The following is a 21,717-nucleotide window of genomic DNA, read 5'->3' as shown; positions in this document are numbered from 1 at the left end:
GGTTCAGCCTCTCGCTGCTCTTTGCTGCCAGAAAGCCGTGTCATCGCCCCTTTAAGAAGGGGTCCCTCGCCCCTTCTCCGGACGGCTTGAAGCCCCTAAGGGCTGCAAGTACTAGGAGTGTGTAAGTGTGGAGACAGACACGGAGCAGCTGTTACCCAGAGGGGGGAGGGGGAGGGGATGAGGAGTAGGGAGGGCGGGGTCTGAAGAGAGGGTGGGCAGGGGCGGGATCTAGAAGGAGGGGACGGACAGGGCTGGGGTCTGCTAGGCTTACCCGAGGCAAGCTGGGACGGAATCTACAAGCTGGAAAGAGGCGGTGTCGGCAAGGCAAGGAGGGCGGGGGGCGCGGTGGACAGAAGCTTTCACACGCGGAGGGCTCCAGCCCACTCTGGCAGCAAAGGTGCCCGCGGGAGGCGTGAATACCATGGGCTCTTGCTCCGGCCGCTGCACGCTTCTTGCGCTCTGCGCTCTGCAGCTGGTGAGTCCTGGTGTCCTGCGTGGCTCTCCCGACCAGCAGCAGCCCAGGGAGGCCCCTGGACGGCTTGAATCTGGCTGCTGCGGCCAATTTTCCCGGCTGACAGGCATGCGAGGGGAGCTGCCACTGTGGGGGATCTCGGCTGTGCCCTACTGTGTTTGCTTGGGAAGCGGTGTCCGGGCTGGCGGGGACAGGTGCTGGGGAGCTTCTGGGGGCCCCGGCTGCTAGGAACAAAAGCTTTCGGGCGGGGCTGCCCCTGGAGCTGCACTCAGGTCCAGAGTGCATGGTCCGGGGATCGTGGTCCGTGGTCCGTTTGATGCGCACACGCTCTGAAGGCGCCTGTGGTCAAGAGTGCGCGTGTTACTGTCGTGGCACCAGTGGCGGAGCTCGCAGCAAAGTTCAGTGCCTGAGTGTGGACATTACAGTCGGGTGTACTAGAGAGTGTAATCGCCTGGCACTCCCATCTTGTGCTTGAGCACTGTCTACTTGGGGTCTCCCAATCTCCCTGGCCTGTAGAGGGAAGAGGCTCTCCGGTGCCTAGGGTTGACCCCCCTGGCCCCGTAGTTGAAGAGCCTTGTCAGAGAACTTGGACGACGCCAAGCAATTTTGCAGCGTTCCCTGAGCTTGGAGCCTGGAATGTGGGTTATAGGGCTGACAAGGAAGGGGCTAAAACAAAGGTCGCTGGGGAAACTCCTTTGCGTAGATGCTAATGAGCCCTGGGTATCTGGTCTTAAAAAGGAAATGTAGCTTTGTTGTCTCTGGACTGGGTGTGGGCCTGGGCCCAGCTGGACGGGGTGCCTCCTCCACTGGCTGAAGCTGGAGGTCCCTGAGGAAGAAGAGGTTGTTTCAAAGACACTGTAAAGCCGTTTGGTGTTTTGTACTTCCAGTGGCCACCAGGCATAATGTGGGATTGCCGGTCCATGGTCCAAGTATTTACAGGTCTGCAGGTTTCTACTGGGCAGGTCAGGCTTGAGAGGGCTGCTTCCAGCCTTGGAGCAGTGTTGAGTCGCCTTCTTTCTGTGAGGTGCCCCCTTAGGGGTCTTGCAGAATGACCAGGTAAAAGACAGGGATGACCTCGCTGACTGTGAGGTTTAGAACCTGCCCAATATGGGAGTCAAGAAACAGCAGCTGGGGCTGGAAAGATGGCTCAGAGGTTAAGAGCACTAACTGCTCTTCCAAAGGTCCTGAGTTCAATTCCCAGCACCCACATGGTGGCTCACAACCATCTGTGATGAGATCTGGCACCCTCTTTTGGATACATAATAAATAAATAAATCTTAAAAAAAAAAAAAAGAAAAGAAAAGAAAAAAAGAAACACAGCAGCTTTGGGGAAAGAGGATGACTTTTGTTTCCTTGCACTGGATTTGGCCTGACAGTATTCTCTGATATGTGGTTGAGAGAAGCAGGTGCTCATCCATCTCCAGTTCAGGTATGTGGTCCTGGGATGCAAGGGGATCAGGTCAGGGCCTATTCCTGCTTGTTTGACTTCTCCTGGATACAGGTGTAGGTCCAGGACAGACTTTGAAAATTTAGCTGCAAGTAAGGGGAGGGAGTCATTTTGGTGCTCAGGTTGGTTATAGGGCTTCCCTGGGACAGGGCTTCTCCAAGACTGAGTCTCAGCCAAGACGAGCCCCAAGGACTTTGTGGAGCTGTACTGAGCCCTGTACCCTTGCTTTGTCCAGCAGGCCACAGCTGAAATGCCCCCAGGGAGCTGTCAAGGGTCTTTTGTCCTGCCCTGGCTGGCAGTTGGGGGCGGGCCACCCTCCTCTGCCTCTGGGAGGAACAGGCCCAGTGCCACCCACTGCTCTGGTCTCTGCTTGGAGTGGAGAGCAGAGGGAGCTGGGAGTAGCATAGGAGTCCTGAGGCTTTCCCTTTTTTGACAAGCGTGAGAATTTTCTTGTTACCAAGTTACTGGACAAAGGACCTAAACAACTCTCCCTGAAGAACAGCAGGAACTTTGTCGGCTCTGAGCCAGCACTATGCTGAGACTGTTTCCAGACCTCACTTTGCTACAATGACAAGACAGGATTCGGGGCCCATGAAGGGATCTGCAACTAGATTCTGCAGGGCCACTAGCTCTAAATTACCAGTTTCCATGCAGTGGGAGAGTCATACATAGTCATAGAGCTTCTGGGCATGTTAGCCCATAGTTGAGAAGATGCAAAGTACTTTGACCTCTTACAAGGTTTCTATTCCTGAGACAACCAGGGGCTACTCTTCAGACTGAGGTCCTCTAGCAGACATGTGCAACTGATCCAGCCTCCAGCTGGGGCCTCACAGGACAGTGCTTTGGATTTCTTAGTGGACCAAGGGGACCATCTTCACCCCCCCCCTTTCTTTTTCTCCCTGGGTGGGATGAAGACCAGTCAGAACTAGTCATTCATGAAGAGGCTGACCTCTGTCCCCTGGTAATGGTTTTTTCTTTTTCTTTTTTTCCCCCCAAATTTGTAATTTTATATGCAGGCTCCTCCAGGAACTAGGAGCCTCTAGGATGGGGACATCTGGGCTCTGATACTTGAGATTCATTCTGAATCATGCATTTTCATGTTGTATGTAGAAAGACTGTGCCTTTGGTTAGTGCTTCTAACAGTTGAATGGAACAAGTGTGCACACAGACCACCATGTGACTCCTTAGGACAAATGCATTGTGGGGAAGGGGAAATGCTACCACTGCCTGCCTGGGCCCAGGGTAGGAGCTTCAAGTTGCCTGTAAGCATGCAGGTGTGGAGACCCTGAGTCCTGCTTAAAGGAAGGATATTCCTGTCCCAGAAAATGAGAGAGTACACCAGGGTCTGAGCTGGTGGATGGAGGCTGGAGAGGTGAAGGTGTATGATTGCCTGAGTGAGGGGCTTGGTCTCAAAGCCTTATCCTATGGGTCAAGAGCAGTCTGTGGCCAGAGCTCCATCAACAGTCCCCATCTTGAACATTCAAACAGGCTTCTGCTGTTGTCCATTGTCTGTTGGGTTGGACAGCCATTTGGTGCCTCCTTAAGGGGGATTTTCGTTGTTAGCAGAAGTTCTGTAGCCTGACTCTTCTGGTAAAATGAGGAAGTACTTACCAGGGGCTTATCATGGCAGATCTGACAATGCTGAGAGTCCTAAGTGCCTCCCCAGCAGTTATGTGTTCAGTCACACCAAGAATTCGGCAGTGAGCTAGGGTGCAGATCAGTGGTTGAGTGATTGCCTAGCATGTGTGAGTCCTGGGTTTGATTCCAATACTGGAAACACACACACACACACACACACACACACACACACACACACACAGAGAGAGAGAGAGAGAGAGAGAGAGAGAGAGAGAGAGAGAGAGAGAGAGAGAGAGAGAGAGAGAGATTGGAAGAGTTGGAAATATTTCATTCCTTCTGTTTCCTGTCACCACTGACACTCAGAGACTGTCTTCTGAGCTATGTTACAGATGTATGCTGCTTTCTATGGCCTTCTAGGAAGCTGGAGGTAGAAAGGGGATGCAAAGTGAGGAGCTGCAATTCCTAGGCCATTTCTTACCCATGTGGGTGCCCCCAAGGTGGCCTTTCCATCATTCTGACACAACCTGGAACTGAAGTTTAGAATGTGGACATGTCTTTGGACACAGATCCAGAACCCAATAGCTCCTGGGATCTCTGACAGAGGAAGTGGGGAGGGGCAGGAATTTCTATGGTAGCAGAGAGTCAGACACCAGAGATATCTTTTAGGACTGCTGGAGCTGTTGCTTTTCTGGGATCACAGCAGTTCTGTAGACCAGAAGGTTGTGCTGGTGGGCATCAGTCATTCTGCAAGTTTATTGTGGTCTCAACATCCTGTGCTTGACTGCTGCACTTGACTTGTATGCCACATCAGGAGCATAGTAGGGAGGGTCAGCAGGGGTAGGACATACAATAGAACGGAGTTGACTGGGATCTAGATGGCCACGGACAGAGAGAAGGATGTGAATGAATTCTCAGATCAACACAGGAAAAGGAGCCCTGCCTGCCAGGCAAATTCTGGTTGGAAGACTTAGAGAAACAGGCAGCTATGGTCAGGGCCATCCTAGCAGGACACTGAGCCCACTAGATCAGGGCAGCTTGTGACAGCCTGGAGAGTAAATGCTAGTCTTAAATAATAGAGGGAGAAGCTGATAAGGGGTTGACCCTGGCTGAGACACCAGGTAGGTAATACTGGGGGTTCTGGGGATAGAGGTTGCAGAGGCATGAGGTACAGGTATCTTCCAAGCATGGGCTCTGAGACCTTATACTCAACCTGACTATTGAGAGCTCATCTTGCAAGGACTCTAGGTGGAGGCAAGGCAGGGCTAAGTCCCTACCTTGGAGGCTTGAGCTACTCCTTGGGAGGGGCCTCCAAGAGTGCATGCTGTATAACTCCCTTCCTGAATACCACTCCTCACTCCCTGCTCAGGGAACAGACTGTGACTGACAGTCCTGGTGTTGCTAAGCACCCCACCCCCACCCTGGATCAAGCTCACCGAGTCTCAGTGACCCCACATTCCAGGCCCAGAGCCACCAGGGTGCGTCTGAGCTGGAGGAGGGGCAGGTTCTGAAGGAATTTGGCAGATCACAGAAAGAATCTCCCTTAAAAAAAAAAAAAGTTATAAAATCACCCCCACAGGACAGTAAGTCTGGGAATAGCAGGGCCAGAGGCACTGTGGGCTTTCGGTACTGACTGGGTCTGTCTTTTGGCTTCTTCCTGCCTGCCGCTGCACCATACACATGCACACACACATGCATGAACAGGTGCATGCACATACCTGTATGTGGACATACGTACACTTGGCTCTATATTTTATACAGCTATGACCCACATGTGGCCAAACCTACCTGAATCCCTGAATTCTTTGGTTACTTCTGGGGACAGAGAGCATCTCTGAACAAATAGCCTAGACTGGGTCCAGACAGCCATTGAAATGGATCCTGAGGGACTGTTTCTGCCATATATTGGAAGTCCAGGGAGCCTGAGGAGATGGGGCCTCATCCCTCCTACCTGCTGTGTACAGCCCTGGACCTGGGCATCCATTAGTCCTACATATCTCCTGTGGGAGAAGAGAGACCAGGGACCCTTTGGAAAGCCACAGAAATTCTCCTAGATCCAAGCTGAGAACAGAAGCCTGGACCATCTCTAGAAGGGGTACAGAAGGCAAATCCCTGTTCTAGGCATTTGTGGTAGCTATGCAGCCAACCACAATGAAGAGGTCAAGGCCTGGCCAGGAGGGCTGCCACCTCAGTCATAAGTCCTGCTTCAAATGCAGTGCTCAGTGAGTGTTGGCATTGGTTGACCCCCTGATCTCCAACACCTTCTAGGGAAGTCAACATGGCTGTCCTGAGACTGTCTTCTTATTGGGTTGTGAGCTACTGTCCTTTCCACCCTGGGTCTTACTAGTTTAGTCAGGACCCACCTATAGCTGATTCTCCTAGACAAAAGCTTCTGGGCTGGCCCTGACTCCCCTGCTGCTCCTCTGGTGATCATGGGGTGCACACTGGCTCCTGAGGCCCAAGGTATCTTTGGAAGGTACAAGTGTCCTAGGCAGTGTGACCTCCTTAGGTCTTTTCACCTTCTACTCAAGTGGAATTAGTTTATGTCTGAAGAGGGGTTCCAGGGTGGTGCTCACCTATTCTTTGGAGGGAACAGAAACCCCACTTACTTTTGCCTACTACTCCATTCCCTCATATTAGTGAGGTTTTAAGGAAGGATGCAGGTAGCTTGATTATGAGGTCAGACCATGGAGGCAGGCCAGGTGACTTACCTGGAGCATTAGTTACTTTTCTCATTGTTGTGACCAGATACTTGACGTGAACAACTTCAGGGAATAATGGTTCTGAAGCCATGAACCAAAATGAAACCACTCATGTGGCTCTCTTTGGAGGTAAGAACATGTCACAATAGCTGTTCACATGGCTGTGACCAGAAAACAAAACATAGGTGGGAACCTGGAAACCAGGGCTGAGCACAACCTTCAAAGGTCTGCTCCTGGTGACCCACTTATACCAGTTAAGTCTGACCTCCCGAAGGTTCCACTGGTTCCTAAAATAGTGTAATCAACTGGGGAACAAACATTCTAACATGAGCCTGCAGGGGACTTTAAATTCAACCCTAACACCTGGGTCACTGGCTGTCTCTGTCTGTGTTGTTTTCCCGAATCACCTGCAAGTCACATACTTGGGTTTCTTTACTCTTCAGTGTGCCTTTCTCTTGTGTAGCCCTAGCACTGTTTACATTAAGACTGTCTAATGCCTTACCACAAGGCTCTGATGAGAAGGTGGCTGCTCCTGAGCTGTCCTTCTTGTTTGGGGCCTCTAAGACTGGCTGCAGTTTCTGCTGTGGACAGTGTGGTGGCTACAGCATCTGACATGCCTGTGTGGGACCAACACCTATGAGCACCTGCTGTATATACTGCACAGGCCAAGCAGGGTCTGGCACCACTGTGGGTGTGGAAAATCCCAAACTTATATCCATGGTCAGGAAAGAACTAGCCAGGGTGAGCAGTCCTTACCTCAGGCAAAGCCCCGAGAGGCTTAGGGGGACCCTGGGACCAGCTACCTTTATGTCACTCCAACACCAGCTTCTGCTTGTTACCTGCAGGCAGAGCAGACTTCTAACCAACCCGGGAAAAATTCTTGGCATATTCCAATGAAAAGAGTGTCCTGGTTGAGACACCAACTCCTAATTCCTTAGAGATGATGTAGCTCCAAAGTAGACGGATGATTCCTTGTCAAAATAAAGCAAAGCTCTTGCAGAGCTCTCCAGTGAGCCCTCCATGCATGCCTTCCATGTGAAAGGCATGTAAATAAAGAGACAGGAGCCATCAGCTAGATCAACTATGTCTGCCCATGGAAAGTCAGTGATGGTCCGTCCTCTTCCTCAGCAAAAACAGCCCGTCAGGCCTGACCAGGAGCCAAAAGTTTGGCCAAGCTGCTCTCTATACTGTGAAAGGCCAGAGATAAGAGCTGATCCTTGAGCCAGGCGGTGGTGGCGCACGCCTTTAATCCCAGCACTCGGGAGGCAGAGGCAGGCGGATCTCTGAGTTCGAGGCCAGCCTGGGCTACAGAGTGAGTTCCAGGACAGGCTCCAAAGCTACACAGAGAAACCTTGTCTCAAAAAATAAACAAACAAACAAAAAAGCTCATCCTTGAGAATTGACAGTCCGTAAGGAACTGCTCCAACTTCTATATGCATCATTAAGGGGTTTACTCCTATAGGGAGGCACCTTCTATAGGGAAGCACCTTCTCCAGGAGGCTATCATTGTGAAGGCCTAGCATTAGGAAAGGTCTTTGGAGGTAGGAACTTGGCTAGCAGAGGCTTCCTCCACCAACAGTTGCAATCATGAGACATGTCACAGACCCTCTAGGGGCTAGCGGGTGAGTGCTTTGTGACACAAAGAGAAGACAGTATATGTTAACACTGATAGAAGAGGAGCATTGAGTGTCATTGTTCTATGACAGGAAGGGGCAACAGTGGATCTGTGACAGAGTAGGGGCAGTGGCTATAAGCACTCTGACAGGAAGTAGAGACAACCGGTGTGAGCACTCTGATGGGAGATGGAGCAGAGGATATGAACTCTCTGTACATGGGGAGGGGATGGGTTTGGAAACTCTGATTGAGCAGGGAGCAGTGAGTGTAAGCACTTTGTGGCTTTTATGGGGTCCTTCTTAAATGGATTCTTCTGGGTCATTCTTGGTATTGACAAAAAGTCTGCCCTTACCTTGGCAGCCCAACCCAGCGAAGTCCAGACTCCTGTGGAACATGCTTGCTAACAGTCCTCTTTGAGACTTCTTTCCCACCACTTCTGGGCCATTCATAGCTGTCAGGGCAATGCCAGAGCATGCCCAATTGCAGGTGTTTCCTGGGTGCTGTCAGCAGACTTTGGGTATCAGTCCCATCATACAGGCTCCAAGCAGCAGGGAGGAACCTGAGTACTTTCACTGAAGTCAGTGACTGAGGTCCAGCAACCCAGTGACCACACTACTCAACTCAAACGTGACACAATGGCAGGGGGTCATTTGGGATTGGAAGCAGCCTATGCTCCCAGTTGCAGGTTCAGTATTGCCTTTCTCTTGATCTCAGCTCATCCAGCCTTGAGGAGGGTCTTCACCGCAGTGTGGAGACTTGCCTTAGGGTTTCTATTGCTGTGATAAAACACCATGATCATAAACAGCTTGGGGAGAAAAGAATTTACTTCAACTTACAACTCTCAGGTCATACTCCATCACTGAGGGAAGCCAGAGCTATACAAACACGGCAGGAACCTGGAGGACAGAGCAGAGGCAGAGGCCGTGAAGGACTGTGGTTTACTGGCTTGCTCATCCTGCTTTTTTACAGCTCCCAGGACCACCAGCCAGGGTAACCACCTACAGTGAGCTGGGCCCTCCCACATCAATCATCAGTTGAGAAGATGCACCATAGGCCTCCCACAGGCCAGTCTGGTGGGAATATTTTCTCACTTGAAGTTTCCTCTTCTCAATAGACTCTGGCTTGTGTCTAGTTGTGTCTGTAGCTGGAACAAGACTTATTTCTCCCTCTCATACTAGAAGCCACTCTAGGTCAGGGAACGCCTCAGCATTTCCAGTGTTGACCCATTGCTGGTACACAGGGGCCCAGTGGCATCCTGTGAATGTCACAGGCTCAGGTCCACTCTGCTGCCCCTTTAACATTGCTTCTCTTCCAGAATGTAGCCCATCCTTTTTAGTCTTTCCTTAGCAAACTTTTGTCATCCCATACATAGTGGCTCCAGAGAAAGTGTTGTGACCTGGTGGATTCAGCCACACTTTCTCTTCCTTCACCTATACCTGCATATGGGATGGAGTCCAGTGAAGGATGGATGGGTGGGTGATGAATGAAGGGTGGACAGATGGAGCCACACAATACCTACTCAGGGTTATGTCCAAGAAGGAGTTTGTGGCCCAGCTGGTATAGATATTAAAATAGATGTGAGGGGTACTTAGGAGGGAAGCAAGACTTGGAGGTGGCTCCTTAGGGTCCACTGCTCCTCATGGGCCACCTGTTCTTAGGTCACTGCTCTGGAACGGCAGGTGTTTGACTTCCTGGGCTACCAGTGGGCACCCATCCTGGCCAACTTCGTCCACATCATCGTGGTCATCTTGGGGCTCTTCGGCACCATTCAGTATCGGCCACGCTACATTGTGGTGGTGAGTCCACTGTGCTTGGCTGCCTCTATGCAAGGAGTAGAAGCCCTTCCACTCTTGGTGGCAGCTTGGGCAGAATGTCTTAGGTTGACATCTGTCCAGGGTGGGCTTAGGTAACCCTTTTCAAGCTCAGCATTGGGAAGATCAGACTCAGGGAGTCCTGGCTTTGCCATGAGTTCAAGGGCTTTCTTCCAAGGCATTAGAGAAAATCAGATATCTCATCTCTGAAGCTGCGGGGTTCAACTTCTGCCCTGTTCTTTCTGGCCTCCCTAGTATGCTGTGTGGGCAGCTGTCTGGGTTACCTGGAATGTCTTCATTATCTGCTTCTACCTGGAAGTGGGGGGCCTTTCAAAGGTGAGTAAAGATGGGAAGGGGTTCATCCACTGGGTCTTGGCCAGATCACCACGTGATTCTTGATGCTGTTCATTGCATGTTTCCTAATGATGGTGGGAGCTTGGTGCATAGTGCTGACCCCAGCACCAGGATTATTTGGGCTGTGATCAGTGCTTCAGTAAAGTCTGGGAAGACTGTTTTACAGGTAGTAAGTGTTGTTGGTAAGGCATTGTGAGTATCAGTGGGCCAGGGCCTCAGTCTGGGTAGCACACAGGGTGGGTCTCCTGGAAGAGGTCCTTGGGACCAGGCAGTACCAGGAAGGAGTAGGAACTAAGTAGATATCTGGCCCATGTGTGTAGGTGTGTCCTTCTCAGGGATGGTGGGATGATGGGCACAAGCAGAGACCTTCCTCTTGTGGCCACATGGAGTCTTCTACCCTGGCCAACTGGCATGTGTTTCCTGAGGAAGCTCTGGACTGGTACAGCTTTGTTCTCCTACTTAGAGTAGGAGACTCTAATATGTAGTGGTGTGGTAGACTGAGCTAGCCCTGGCTGGAGTTATGCCAGTCACTGACATGAGGCCCAAGACCCACTGTGGCAGCTTGGCCAGGGACATGAATGAGGGTTTTGAGGAACCTAGATACCATAATAGTGAGTCCTGAAGTCTGCCCAAGGCAAGGGACCTTCCTGGAGGAAGGGGTATGAGGGCTGAGGGCCAAGAAAACCAGGCTTTCCCATGGAGGAACAGTTTGGGGAAACTTATTCCTGTCCCACACAGCTGGAGCCTAAGAGAAAAGGGCAGAGGGAGACTGGCCACCTTCATCCTTTCCTACTCCAGGCTGTGGTTGGGAGAGGCTGGCTGCCTCCTGATACTAACTTGTCCTGTTGCTTTGTCCCCAGGACAGTGAGCTCTTGACCTTCACTCTCTCCCGGCATCGCTCCTGGTGGGAAGAGCATGGGCCAGGCTGTCTTCATGAGGAGGCAGCCACAGCTAGACTGGGGGTAATGCATGGCCAGTCCTTGGTGGTAGATGCCGGCTGTGCCATGGCGTACAGCTATGTGGAAACCCTGCACAGTGGTCTGCAGATCCTGCTGGCGGTGAGTGTGGGGACAGGTACTCAGGCTGGAGGCTTATTCTACCTGGGGCAGAGTCAGGGCCTTTCCTTTACACAAAGGCATCAGCTTCCCTTGTTAAGCAGGACTGCATCCATATCCTACAAGAAGCAGAAGAGTCACAGGTGGGCTTCCACCCTTAAGCCTGTCTTAGTCCCTGGTCTATTACTGTGAAGAGACACCATGACCAACGCAACTCTTATGAAAGAAAGCATTTAATTGGGAATGTGCTTATAGTTTCAGAGGTTTAGTCCTTTATCATCATGGTGGGCAGCATGGCAGCAGACAGGAAGTACCAGAAAGCTACATACTGATCTGTAGGCAGAGAGAAAGAGACTGAGCCTGGCATAGGCTTTTGGAATCCCAAAGCCCACACTCCTAGTGACACGCTTCCTCCAACAAGGTCAATCCTAATTCTTACAATCCTTTCAAATAGTGACTAAGCACTCAAATATATGAGCCTATGGGTGCCATTCTTATTCAAACTACCACAGAGCTTCATTGTTCTTGTAAGACAGGCTCAGAACCACTTTCAAACCTCAGCCTCTGGTGATGCTGTGGAGTACCAAGCAACCAGGAACAGCAACAACGAAGGTGTAGGTTGGAGTGACCAAGATGAATGCTCCGTGACTCCCTAGCACAGGGTAGTAGAGGCGAGGAAGGAATGTAAATACCCCAAGGCTGACCTCAGTGAGACAGTGAAAGGGAGTTAGAAGCCCCAGACCAGCCAGCCAATAAGGCTGCAAGTGGGCCCCAATGATGGCATTGTTTAATCTCAACAGATCTGGTGCATTAAGCTAGCATTTCAGTGCTTCTCCCTGAGTCTCAGGACCCTTGGGGATATTTCACAAGTTCTCACCTCCCCAGAAAGAAAGCAGGATACGGTGCATACTTCCTGGCACACAGTGGGCTGACTGGGCTGGCTGTGAGCCCACAGCCCTGAGAAGTCTGCCACAGATCAGATCCTGTGAGACGAGGAAAGTTTGTGGAGAGCTGGCTAATTTCCTAGCACTGTGAGATACCTCTGATCTCCAGGAGTCCTGCTTTGTGAGCAGCAGAACAGTTCTGTGCCCAGATAGCTCCTATGTTGGTCATAGGGCCGACTGCTTCTGGGTAACTTTCTCACCACCCTACTAGGCATGTAGAACAGTTCCTTAGCAGTGAATCACTAGCAAGCATCAGGTGCCACCATCCTGTAGATGGTTGTATCCCCTTGGACTCAGGTTGTCCATGAAGAGCCTAGAGGAGATACAAGTCTCATGAATTCAGAGATGCAGAGACTCCATTATTTTCCACGTGTGTCCGGGAACTTAATCCAAGAGGAAAGATCAGAGAAGGCCTGATGGCACTCTACAGCTGATGGGGGAGGGTGGGAGGCAGAATTCAGGGGTGCATATCTGTGGGTTACAGGGGATCTGGGATTCTAAACCCCAAAAGCCTTTCCCCAAGGCCTTAGCCTGGGCATTCAGCTAGCCAGGGAGCTATGGAGAGTGCAGAAAAAGCAATATGGGGAGAGGCCCATGGAGGCATCTGAGGGGCTGGTGCTGAGGCTGGGCTCCCTGATGCTCTCTGTCTTACTATTATGGCAACACAGGTGGCCCAGGCTTCAGCCTCCCTGCAGGGCCCATGGTCTGGACTTGGCAGGGTCTGCCAAGCACAGGAAGTTGTGGCATCTTTGGGGATGGGGGATATATGGCCTACATGTTTTCTCTAAGACTTCACAGTTGACACAAGGACTAAATCCAGGCTGGGCTCTTCCTTAGCTATCGATATAAAGTATTGAGGCAAACCCCCACTCAGGAACAGCAGGTGGCAAGGAGACTATGAGGTCCTCAGGCTGCCTATCAACAGCACCAGCTGCTGAAGACCAAGCTAAGGCACATGGGCCTTTCTGAAGAACACTCTATATCCAGAGTGGGCATCAGGGGCATACAAACTCCCATCACAGTCTCCAGCTCTCTTTGCTTTCAAGGCCTTTCATACTCCAGTCAGGTGGTCCAGGTGAAGTGCCTCTTTCCAGAACACTCAGCTTCAGGGACCTCTCTGGGTCCAGTATCATGTCTGGGCTTCCTCACTGCCAGTCGCTAGACCTCTTACCATGTCCCAAGTTCTATCATTCCAGGACAGAGCCTGGTATAGTAGAGCATCTTATTCTGGTGCACCCAGGACCAGTTAGACGTAGATACTTTAGTTATGTGTCTGGATTTGGATTGGTGCAGAGACTAGAGTCTTGGAAAGACCAAGAAGATATTGACTCATGAACTCTGCCTGGATGGTCATGGAGAAAGATGATGTCTCCAGGAACCTTTCCAAAGATCAGTCAGGGCCTTATCCAGCCACACCTCATCCTGCATAGAAAAGTAAGGGACAGGAGAAGCTACTACAGATGCCTTGAAGCCCATTGAACCTGGATCCCTGTACCAGGTTCCACCAGGCAGGATTGTCTGCTACCTCACTATGGATCAGGATAGGGCCCTACACATTTGGGCCCTCATAGAGGCCAAATTCTGGCTTTATATCTGTATAAAGTCTATAATAACAATTGACCAGACCGGAGAAAGCAGGCATAGTGACACAAGCATGCCATCCCAGCATGAGAAACTGAGGGAGGAGGATCACCATTCAAGGCCAGCCTGGGTACATAGTGAGACCCTTTCTGAAAAATAAAATCAAGCAGGGCTGGGATGATAGATCCGTTAGTAAGATTCTTCCTTTGCAAGTGTGGGGACCTGAGTTCAATCCCCTAGAATCCATGTAAAAAAAATGCTGGACACCAGATAGATGGCTCAGTGGGTAACAGCACTTGCTGCACAAGCTTGAGAATCTGAGTTCAGATCCCAACACCTTATCTCAGGCAATAAGGTGGAGAGTACCAGAGCAAGACACTTGCAGTTCTTGTCTGGCCTCCACATGCACTAACAGGTGCACACACTTGAATAGGTGTGTGTATATACATCATACATACACACATAAAATAAATAACTATAACAAATTTTTAAGATGAAATCTCACTATATAGCCCTGGCTGTCCTGGAACTCTGTGTAGGTCAAGGTCACCTCAAATTCATTGAGATCTGCCTGCCTCTACTTCCCGACTGCTGGGATTAAAGGCATGAACCACCATCCCTGGTTCATTAAATATAATAAAGCATTTTAAGAGATGGAATGATGGTGTGCACTTGTGATCCCAGTGCTTGGGAGGTGAAGACAAGTGGATCTGTGAGGCTCACTGGCCAGCCAGTCTTGCCTGTTTGGTGAGTATCAGGACAGTGGGAGATGTCTTTTAAAAAAAATAAAAAGGTGGATGATACCTAAGGAATGATGTCAAAGGTTGTTCTTTGGCTTCTAGGTGTACATGCACCCTCACACACACGTATCCATACATGTATATACACATGTGCACACATACACCCATGCATACACACACACAATAACATGCACATACACTAACATAAAATAAAAAAGCCAAAGGGGCCCAGAATAGAAACTTGCTCCCTCACAGCTCCAAGATCAGAACCTAAAGCCAAGGAATTAGTGAGGCTTGTTCTCTCTGGGGCTCTGAGGAGAGTGGCACAGACATCCTCTAGTCATGGGGCCGCAGTATTCTCTGGCCTGGGGAAACATCAGCATCCCTACCTGTCTATACAGCCTTTTCCCCACATGACTGCCTCAGCCTCCTCCTTCCTCCTATAAGAACACCAGCTGGGCGGTGGTGGTGCACGCCTTTAATTCCAGCACTTGGGAGGCAGAGCCAGGCTGATCTCTGTGAAGCCAGCCTGGTCTACAGAGCGAGTTCCAGGACAGGCTCCAAAGCTACACAGAGAAACCCTGTCTTGAAAAAAAAAATACCAGATTTTGGTTTAGGGTCACTCCACCCTATATAATCTCATGCTGATGGTTTGTGGACCCTATTTTTAAATATGAACAGATTCCAAGGCACCAGAGTTGGGCTTTGAGGCATGTATTTGATACATGGTTTAACATACAACTAAACACAACTTCTCTAGACCTTTGCCTGGGCTCTGGCCCCTGAGGACTCATGTGGCAAGCCACTACCTGAGAGGACTACTCCAGATCCATTTCCAAAGCTGTGTCCTGCTTGTAGAGAAGAGGAAAGTCTTGGCTCAGAGACCCACCTTGGCCTTGGTGGTTCACTGCGAAAGAGGAGCATGTGCCCTCCTGCAAGTGGTCCAGTGAGTCCCATACACTTTTGTCCTGCCTGCTTCCTTCACTGTCCCCAAGCCTGTGATGATCACAGAAACCAAGAGATGACTTTTTCCAAAACTTCAGCAGGAGCCTGGTGAGGATGCCATCTCCCAACCATGTCCCACCTAACCATAGGTGTTACGTAGAACTAAAGAACAGCCATAGCTCGTAGACATGGAATTGATTCTGCTGACCTCTCCAGCGCGGCTCAGATCAGTAGAGAACAGTGGGGAGAGAGAAAGTCCCCAGGTCCAGGCGGTGCCACCTTTCTACCTGTGTGCCTTAGTGAGCCACTTGACCTCTCTGTGTTTTAATGATCACTTCTTAAAATGAATGCCGTTTTGATAGATGGATTCAATGGGGTGGGAAGGAGAGGTTTAGGCAACCGTGTAGAACAGCAGACGCAGCAGCCCATAGGATTGTGGGTGCCACACCTGGGGCACAATTGGGTTAGTTCATGGAGAAACCTGGTCACATCTCAAGGCTCCCCAACCTTCCCAGTGCATGCAATGATTGGTAGAGGACAAGTTCATAGTACAATCAGCAACTTATGATAGGAATTGAACTTACATCTGAGGACATTCAAGATGTGAGAAAGCATGCAACAGACAGTGCGGGTAGCTTTGTAGTCCTCACTACACCTCCACTCCTACTCTAGGCATCCTGCTTAAGTTCAGCCTCCACAGTGGGAAGCTGAAATTACATTTCTCTTCCACTGTAACACATGCAGAGGCAAGGGGGGATCCCTGTTACCCCAAAACGTGAAGGAACCCAGGTATGGTCCTCAGAAGAGAAAGAACTGATTATTCAAGGGTCCCTGTCAAGAATTCTAAAATTGCAGACTCTTAAAAGACAATAACTGGAAACTAGAAAGACAAATGAAGGTCTTGTGGGGTACAGAATGATTTTGGTGAGACTGATACTGGAGGAAGGAAATTTGGCATGCCAGTGGGGAGACAGCCTTCTGCCATACTTTCTCAAAGGAATGCTAACTCACAAACCAGGTCTGCTCATGCTTGTTTTTCCCATTAAAAAAAAAAAGTGCACTCTCTGCTGTCCACTTTGAATAGTGTAAGAGAGAAAGTGTCAGGCTGATGAGGAAAGGCCAAGAAGAGAGAAAGCTTCTAGAAGAGGCAGAGTGGATGGATGCTCAGGGACGATCTGGATGAACAGAGTGCAGAGTGGAAGTAGTGGGAAAAGGAGGCAAGAGTGTGCAGGTAGGATGTCATGAACCACCAGAGATGAACTCAGGCAGACTAGATGCAAGATTGGACAGAGCCTCTTCCCAAGGAGAGCCTGTCTGTTTCAGCACCGTGGCCAGTTCTTCGTGGGGGCCAACTCTGGAGTGTGATTCTCTACCTCAGGCTGTCCCATGGAATCACAAAAGACTGTGTGAGAGACCTCTCAGGCTCTCTTCACAGTGAGGAAAATGACTTCCAGGCTCAGCTCTAGACTCATTTCTAGAGTGCTGTAGTTCCAGGGGGACTGTGGCCTGCACCTGAGCTGGGTAGGATCTCACAGGCATTGAGCTCATGCATTCCCAGCTTTGGCCTCATAAGTGCAGCCTCCTTCTAGTCATACTCACAACCACTGGACATCTTCCTGTCACCTCTGCAGCAGCCTCCAATGCTTTCACCAGTCAGGCCCCTTCTAGCTGTGGTGCCCTGAGACCCCTCCCACTACAGCTCCTGCTTAGCTGGTACCTTTTGAAATATTAGTGTGCACCAAATCATTCAGGGTCCCAGCAAGACAGAGACAGTTCCCCCAGACCAAGCTGTTGCAGGTGGTGGTGTTGGGGGTGGGTATACACAATATAGGTGTTATGTTGGGGCACACAGGGGACAATGCACTGTCCTGAGATTCATGGCAGCATCTCGGGTCCTGAAATAATACACAAAGACTGAGTTGTCAGCACCAGGGGAAGGAGGCAGCTTTTCAGGGAAGTGACTAGTTGTGGGCCTTATTTTCCTTCTCTCTGATGTTCTGGGTTCTCCACTAGCCCATGTAGTCAAAAACCAGCTTGTCTACACAGCCAGTCTTGCAAGCCAGGAACAGAGGCTAGATGTCGAGGGAGGATCTGTATCATGGAACTCTCCTGGAACTGAGCAGAAGGACATTGTATGATGACATGGAGAATACAGGCCTGACCATCTAGGTTCAGAGGACAGAGGGCATGACCTTGCCCCCTCCAAGCTACCTTTCAGGTTTCGTGTTGCATAGGGAAGTCCAGCTCTGCTTTTGCATGTCCAGCCCTCTAAGCCATGAAATGGAAAATGGCTAGCACCCTTCAGACTGGCGCGGTCACTTCCTCGCCCAGGTGTTTTCCACTGAGTGTGCTAAGGGACAACTGAGATATCAGAATGTAGGCATGTGGGAAGCCATGCAGGTAGTGGCACAGTTCCATTTTTCAGGGGAGGAAATCAAGGCTCAGAAGAGGCAAGGCCTCCATCAGATACACATGGGGCTATCCACACCATCCCTATGCTGCTGTTGTAATGAGATGGCTTGGCATGTCTGACCTCTTGGTGTCTTTCAGCTCCTGGGTTTCGTCTATGGCTGCTACGTGGTCAGTGTGCTTACAGAAGAAGAGGACAGCTGTAAGTGTACAGCTAATGATAGTGACAACTCTGAGTGCTATACTATCTGGGGTAGGACCTGAAGGTGGCTCTTGGTGATGACCCATGCCCATTGGGTCTTCACTTCCTGCCACAAGCCTGACCATACAGGTGATAGTCCAAAGATCTGAGAAAAGGAGGAATCTCTGACGAGGGGCTCAGGAGCCCTCAGGTCCAAGAACATCTATCCTCATGACCCCACAGTGGCCCAAGGAGGGTCTGAGTCCTCAGTAGTATGGGCCACTCTACCTTCCTGACACACACGTTGACTGACATTTACTACTAGATAGGATCAATTTGGACAGATTATCCTTTTCTCTCTTCATGTAGACCCCTTTCAATTTAACTTTGATTTGCAATGTAACACAGTAATGGTTCAAGCTATCCCTTTGGGGACTCCCAGCTCTGACATAGTCTTATAGGAAGTCCCTGCAGAGAAGGGATTGACAGGGTGGGAAGTCAGGGCTCCTGTGGATAGAACCTTCCCCAGAGTCAGAACTGGAATTCAAAACCATCTGCCCCTGAAAGTCAGGCCATGGAATCAGCTGTCCCCATGTTCCAGAGACTTGGATTTGATTCTGGAGGCTGGTGAGGGATAGTCTCTGAGCCTGGGATCAAGCCTCTGGTGCTGCCTGATCACGGCAGTTGGCTGCTGGGGATGAAGCAGGAGCTCCACCTGCTCTTTGAATTCAGAACTGCAGACAGCCTTGAGCTTCAGGAATATGTCCATTTTGCCCAACAAGCCTAGCATCCATTAGTGTGTGGGTGGCTTCACGGGACAGGTGCTTGATGGTAGTGAAGACAGAGGACAGTGAAGGCAGGGTGGGGTGCAGCCCCATCCAGGCTGGAGGGCCCTTGTTGGCCTTCCCATCTGACCCCCTTCTGGGAAGGTCCATTCAGACCACAGAGACAGGAAACAGGGCACAGTGCCTCAGAGAGATCCCAGCAAGATTTGTGATACAACAGGGGACTGATTTGGGGATGTGCCTGTACCCCTTCACAAGCCTTGGCAATACCCCTCTTGCTGGGAATCTGCCACTGGGAATGTTTCCATTCTGCCATCTTTTCCATTATTTGGGTTTTATTTTATTTGGGCTTGATTTCTTTCAGTTGATTTCATTGGTGGATTTGACCCATTCCCCCTGTACCATGTCAATGAAAAGCCGTCCAGCTTCTTGTCCAAGCAGGCGTATTTGTAAGTATGGCCCACTCAGCCTGCATTAGGGTGCTCACAACACAAGGCTCTTCTCCTTGGAGACTTTATCAGGCATCTGTATGTCAATCTGTCTATTCATCTATCACCCCCTAAGATCATGCTCTGGTTTGGCATCAGGGTGCAGTGGCTGTAGAACTCAGCCCCACATGTTGAGCTCAAAGCTCAGCAGGGGTATATTCTTTGATAATCAGGACCAAGTCAGCACTGAAGTCTGGAGTCTCAGGAATGGGAGGGATACCAACAAGCCACTCTCCAGGGGCTTCAGTGTTTCAGTAAGTGAAGAGGGTGTGGGTGTCTGTTTCTTATATTAGGCAGATCACATTCTTTCTCTAAAGCAGTGCCACAGCCCTACAGATGCCATGGCTGTGCCTGGGCTTCCTGGAAGTCCTGGAATTGAGATCAGAAGGGCATTGAGGGGTTCTCTTGGTGAAGCTGCCTTCAGCAGACCTGGTCCCAAAGATTCCTAATGCCTGACCTCAGAGTGTCCTAGACTATTGTGGATAATGGGTATCAGAAGTAGCAGAGCTTCAGCTCCTAAGATGAATGAAGGAGGAAGTATAGACCTAGGAAGGGGAGGAGCCTCTGCAGGCTGCCGCTGCAGCTTCTAAGACAAGCCTGGGCTCAATAGATCTCCGTCAATAGGGGTAGCCCTTGGGAGATTTCTCTTCAGTCTGAGTGGATGAAAGGACCCAGGGTGAGACCCTCACTCCACTTCCAGCCCCATAGGAACTGGCCAGGGTCATCAGAGGATAAGATCAGTACCTGCTCTGGGTGTGGAGAAGCCTAGTCCCTGGCGTATTTTTGCTATAGCCTGAGCAACTATCCCTTCCTTGGTTTTGTGTCTTTTGCATTTGAAATTCCCCAGGGGAAGGGATACTGTCCTCCTTCTCTCAGGTTTCTCTAATCTCTGCCTTCTCCACAGGCCTGCATAAGTGAGGGAACAGCTGACCCTGCTCCTGCAACCCAGCTTCAGCCACAGGAACAATGAGGAGACTCCAGGGCTGGAGTCACAGCTCTGCTTCCCTGCCTGCAGAGCATTTTTTTCCAAATTCCCCTTGGATACCAGTGAGGGGCGGGGGCACTGCAGGCCGGGGGGGGGGGGGAGGGAGAGGGAGGGAGCACTGCAGGCTGGGGGGAGGAGCACTGCAGGGGGGAGTAACTGCAGGCCGGGGGGGAGGGGCACTGCAGGCCAGGGTGGCTGCACTGTGAGTTTGTAATTTTTCTTTCTTTTTTTTCTAAAAAAAAAAAAAAATTAGTAAGAAAAGACACAAGAGAATATAGAAACCAACAAAGTGCATCCCTGGTCTCCTTGGGCAGCTAACAGTAAGCCTAGGCAGTTTTCCCAGGAGTCCCCTGAGTGCTCTGTCCTGGGGTCACAGCGCCTGCAGAACACGTAATGCTGCCAAGGGAAGGGCTCATCAGAGGACAACAAGAAGGTTCAGTCCCAGCCCAGGTGGCAGTGGTGCACGCCTTTAATCCCAGCACTCGGGAAGCAGAGGCAAATGGATCTCTGTGAGTTCGAGGCCAGCCTGGTCTACAGAGTGAGTTCTACAGAGTGAGTTCCAGGACAGGCTACAAAGCTATACAGAGAAACTCTGTCTCAAAAAAGAAAAAGAAAGAAAAGAAAAGACGCTTCAGTCCCATCACAAAGTCCCTCTGAGCCACCAAGACCAAGAGTGACAAAGGCCTTGAATAAATACTGTAGTACCCTAGCTGCAGGTCTTATTCAAACAAAGGCCCTCACCCCACTGAGGCCAGTGGAATGAATCCCTGGAACAGGACCAGGAGCCCTGCCACTCCCAAGCTAGGAGAGAACCATGAGTGAAACATGGAGCCTGGGGATACTACATAGACTTTTCTTTGTAGAAAGCGAATGGTATCGTTCAGAAAGAAGGACCTTGGGCAAGTAGCCTGAGAACACCTGCCATATTGGAAAATACACAAAGTTGGTGGGTAATTAGAAGTGGGGATCTGAAGTCAGTCTATTCTGAAAGTGTAGAATACAGTGTAAGATAACTGAAATCAGAAAGAGTGTTTTTTTGTTTTTTGTTTTTTTTTTTCCAAAGTGGGGTAGAGTTTGTGAAGTATTTAGAAGTAGCTGGACCCCTGACAGGTGCTGCTCTGCTGGTGAGGAGCAGCAGAGACCAGCTCAACATGAACTAGGAGACATGGCAGTGGGTATATGAGACAGAGCCTAGCTGAGCTCTAAGGTGAGATCTTCTATTTTATTATCTTCAAATAGATTCCAAAAGCTACAACAAAACCACTCCACACACCAACCAGGAACTCTTGTTCCATGCTGTACTACGTTTGTGGTGGTACTGAGTGTCCCCAGCAGACGCACTGTATGATCTGGGACAGGTGGAGGCAGGCAGGGTACCCATCCTGCAGTGTAGTACCTGGAGGAAGAAAAGGAAGCATGTATGAGTTCTGCTCTTAGCAGGTTTATCTGAGCCAGAGGCCTCAGGAACTTCCTTGACCTACCACTTTGTTCTACCAAAGAATTATCAGACACATCTTGGGGACACACTGACCTCTGAGAGTATAAGAAGGCCATGCATGGCTCCTGTCTCTCAGCAAGGACGAGGTGTGACACATTTATGTAACAATTGATGTCCATGTGCCCCTCCCC

General features: G+C 50.3%; 1 protein-coding gene across 2 annotated transcripts; it reads left to right on the top strand.

Moving 5' to 3' along the window:
* Positions 1 to 280: 280 nt before the first annotated feature.
* Positions 281 to 20,159, top strand: Nkain4 (sodium/potassium transporting ATPase interacting 4). Of its 2 annotated transcripts, XM_059259826.1 has the most exons (7): positions 281 to 475; positions 9,469 to 9,606; positions 9,877 to 9,957; positions 10,836 to 11,033; positions 17,791 to 17,851; positions 18,980 to 19,064; positions 20,008 to 20,159. In XM_059259826.1, exons 1-7 carry the CDS (start codon positions 422 to 424, stop codon positions 20,015 to 20,017), a joined length of 627 nt encoding a protein of 208 aa, XP_059115809.1. In that variant the 5' UTR covers positions 281 to 421; the 3' UTR covers positions 20,018 to 20,159. The 2 variants fall into 2 exon arrangements, with proteins under 2 accessions (XP_059115809.1, XP_059115810.1); XM_059259827.1 differs by lacking the exon at positions 9,877 to 9,957.
* The last annotated feature ends 1,558 nt before the right edge of the window (positions 20,160 to 21,717 follow it).

This window comes from Peromyscus eremicus, chromosome 4, assembly GCF_949786415.1.
Source record: "Peromyscus eremicus chromosome 4, PerEre_H2_v1, whole genome shotgun sequence".
Classification (NCBI taxonomy): Eukaryota; Metazoa; Chordata; class Mammalia; order Rodentia; family Cricetidae; genus Peromyscus; species Peromyscus eremicus.
This window is presented reverse-complemented; position numbering and strand designations above follow the sequence as displayed.

Excerpts from the sequence above, each read along its gene's own strand:
- Nkain4 (XM_059259826.1), top strand. The coding sequence starts at position 422 with ATGGGCTCTTGCTCCGGCCGCTGCACGCTTCTTGCGCTCTGCGCTCTG. Across the intron at positions 9,958-10,835 it reads AAGTGGGGGGCCTTTCAAAG|GACAGTGAGCTCTTGACCTT; the intron begins GTGAGTAAAGAT and ends CTTTGTCCCCAG. Across the intron at positions 11,034-17,790 it reads GTCTGCAGATCCTGCTGGCG|CTCCTGGGTTTCGTCTATGG; the intron begins GTGAGTGTGGGG and ends GGTGTCTTTCAG.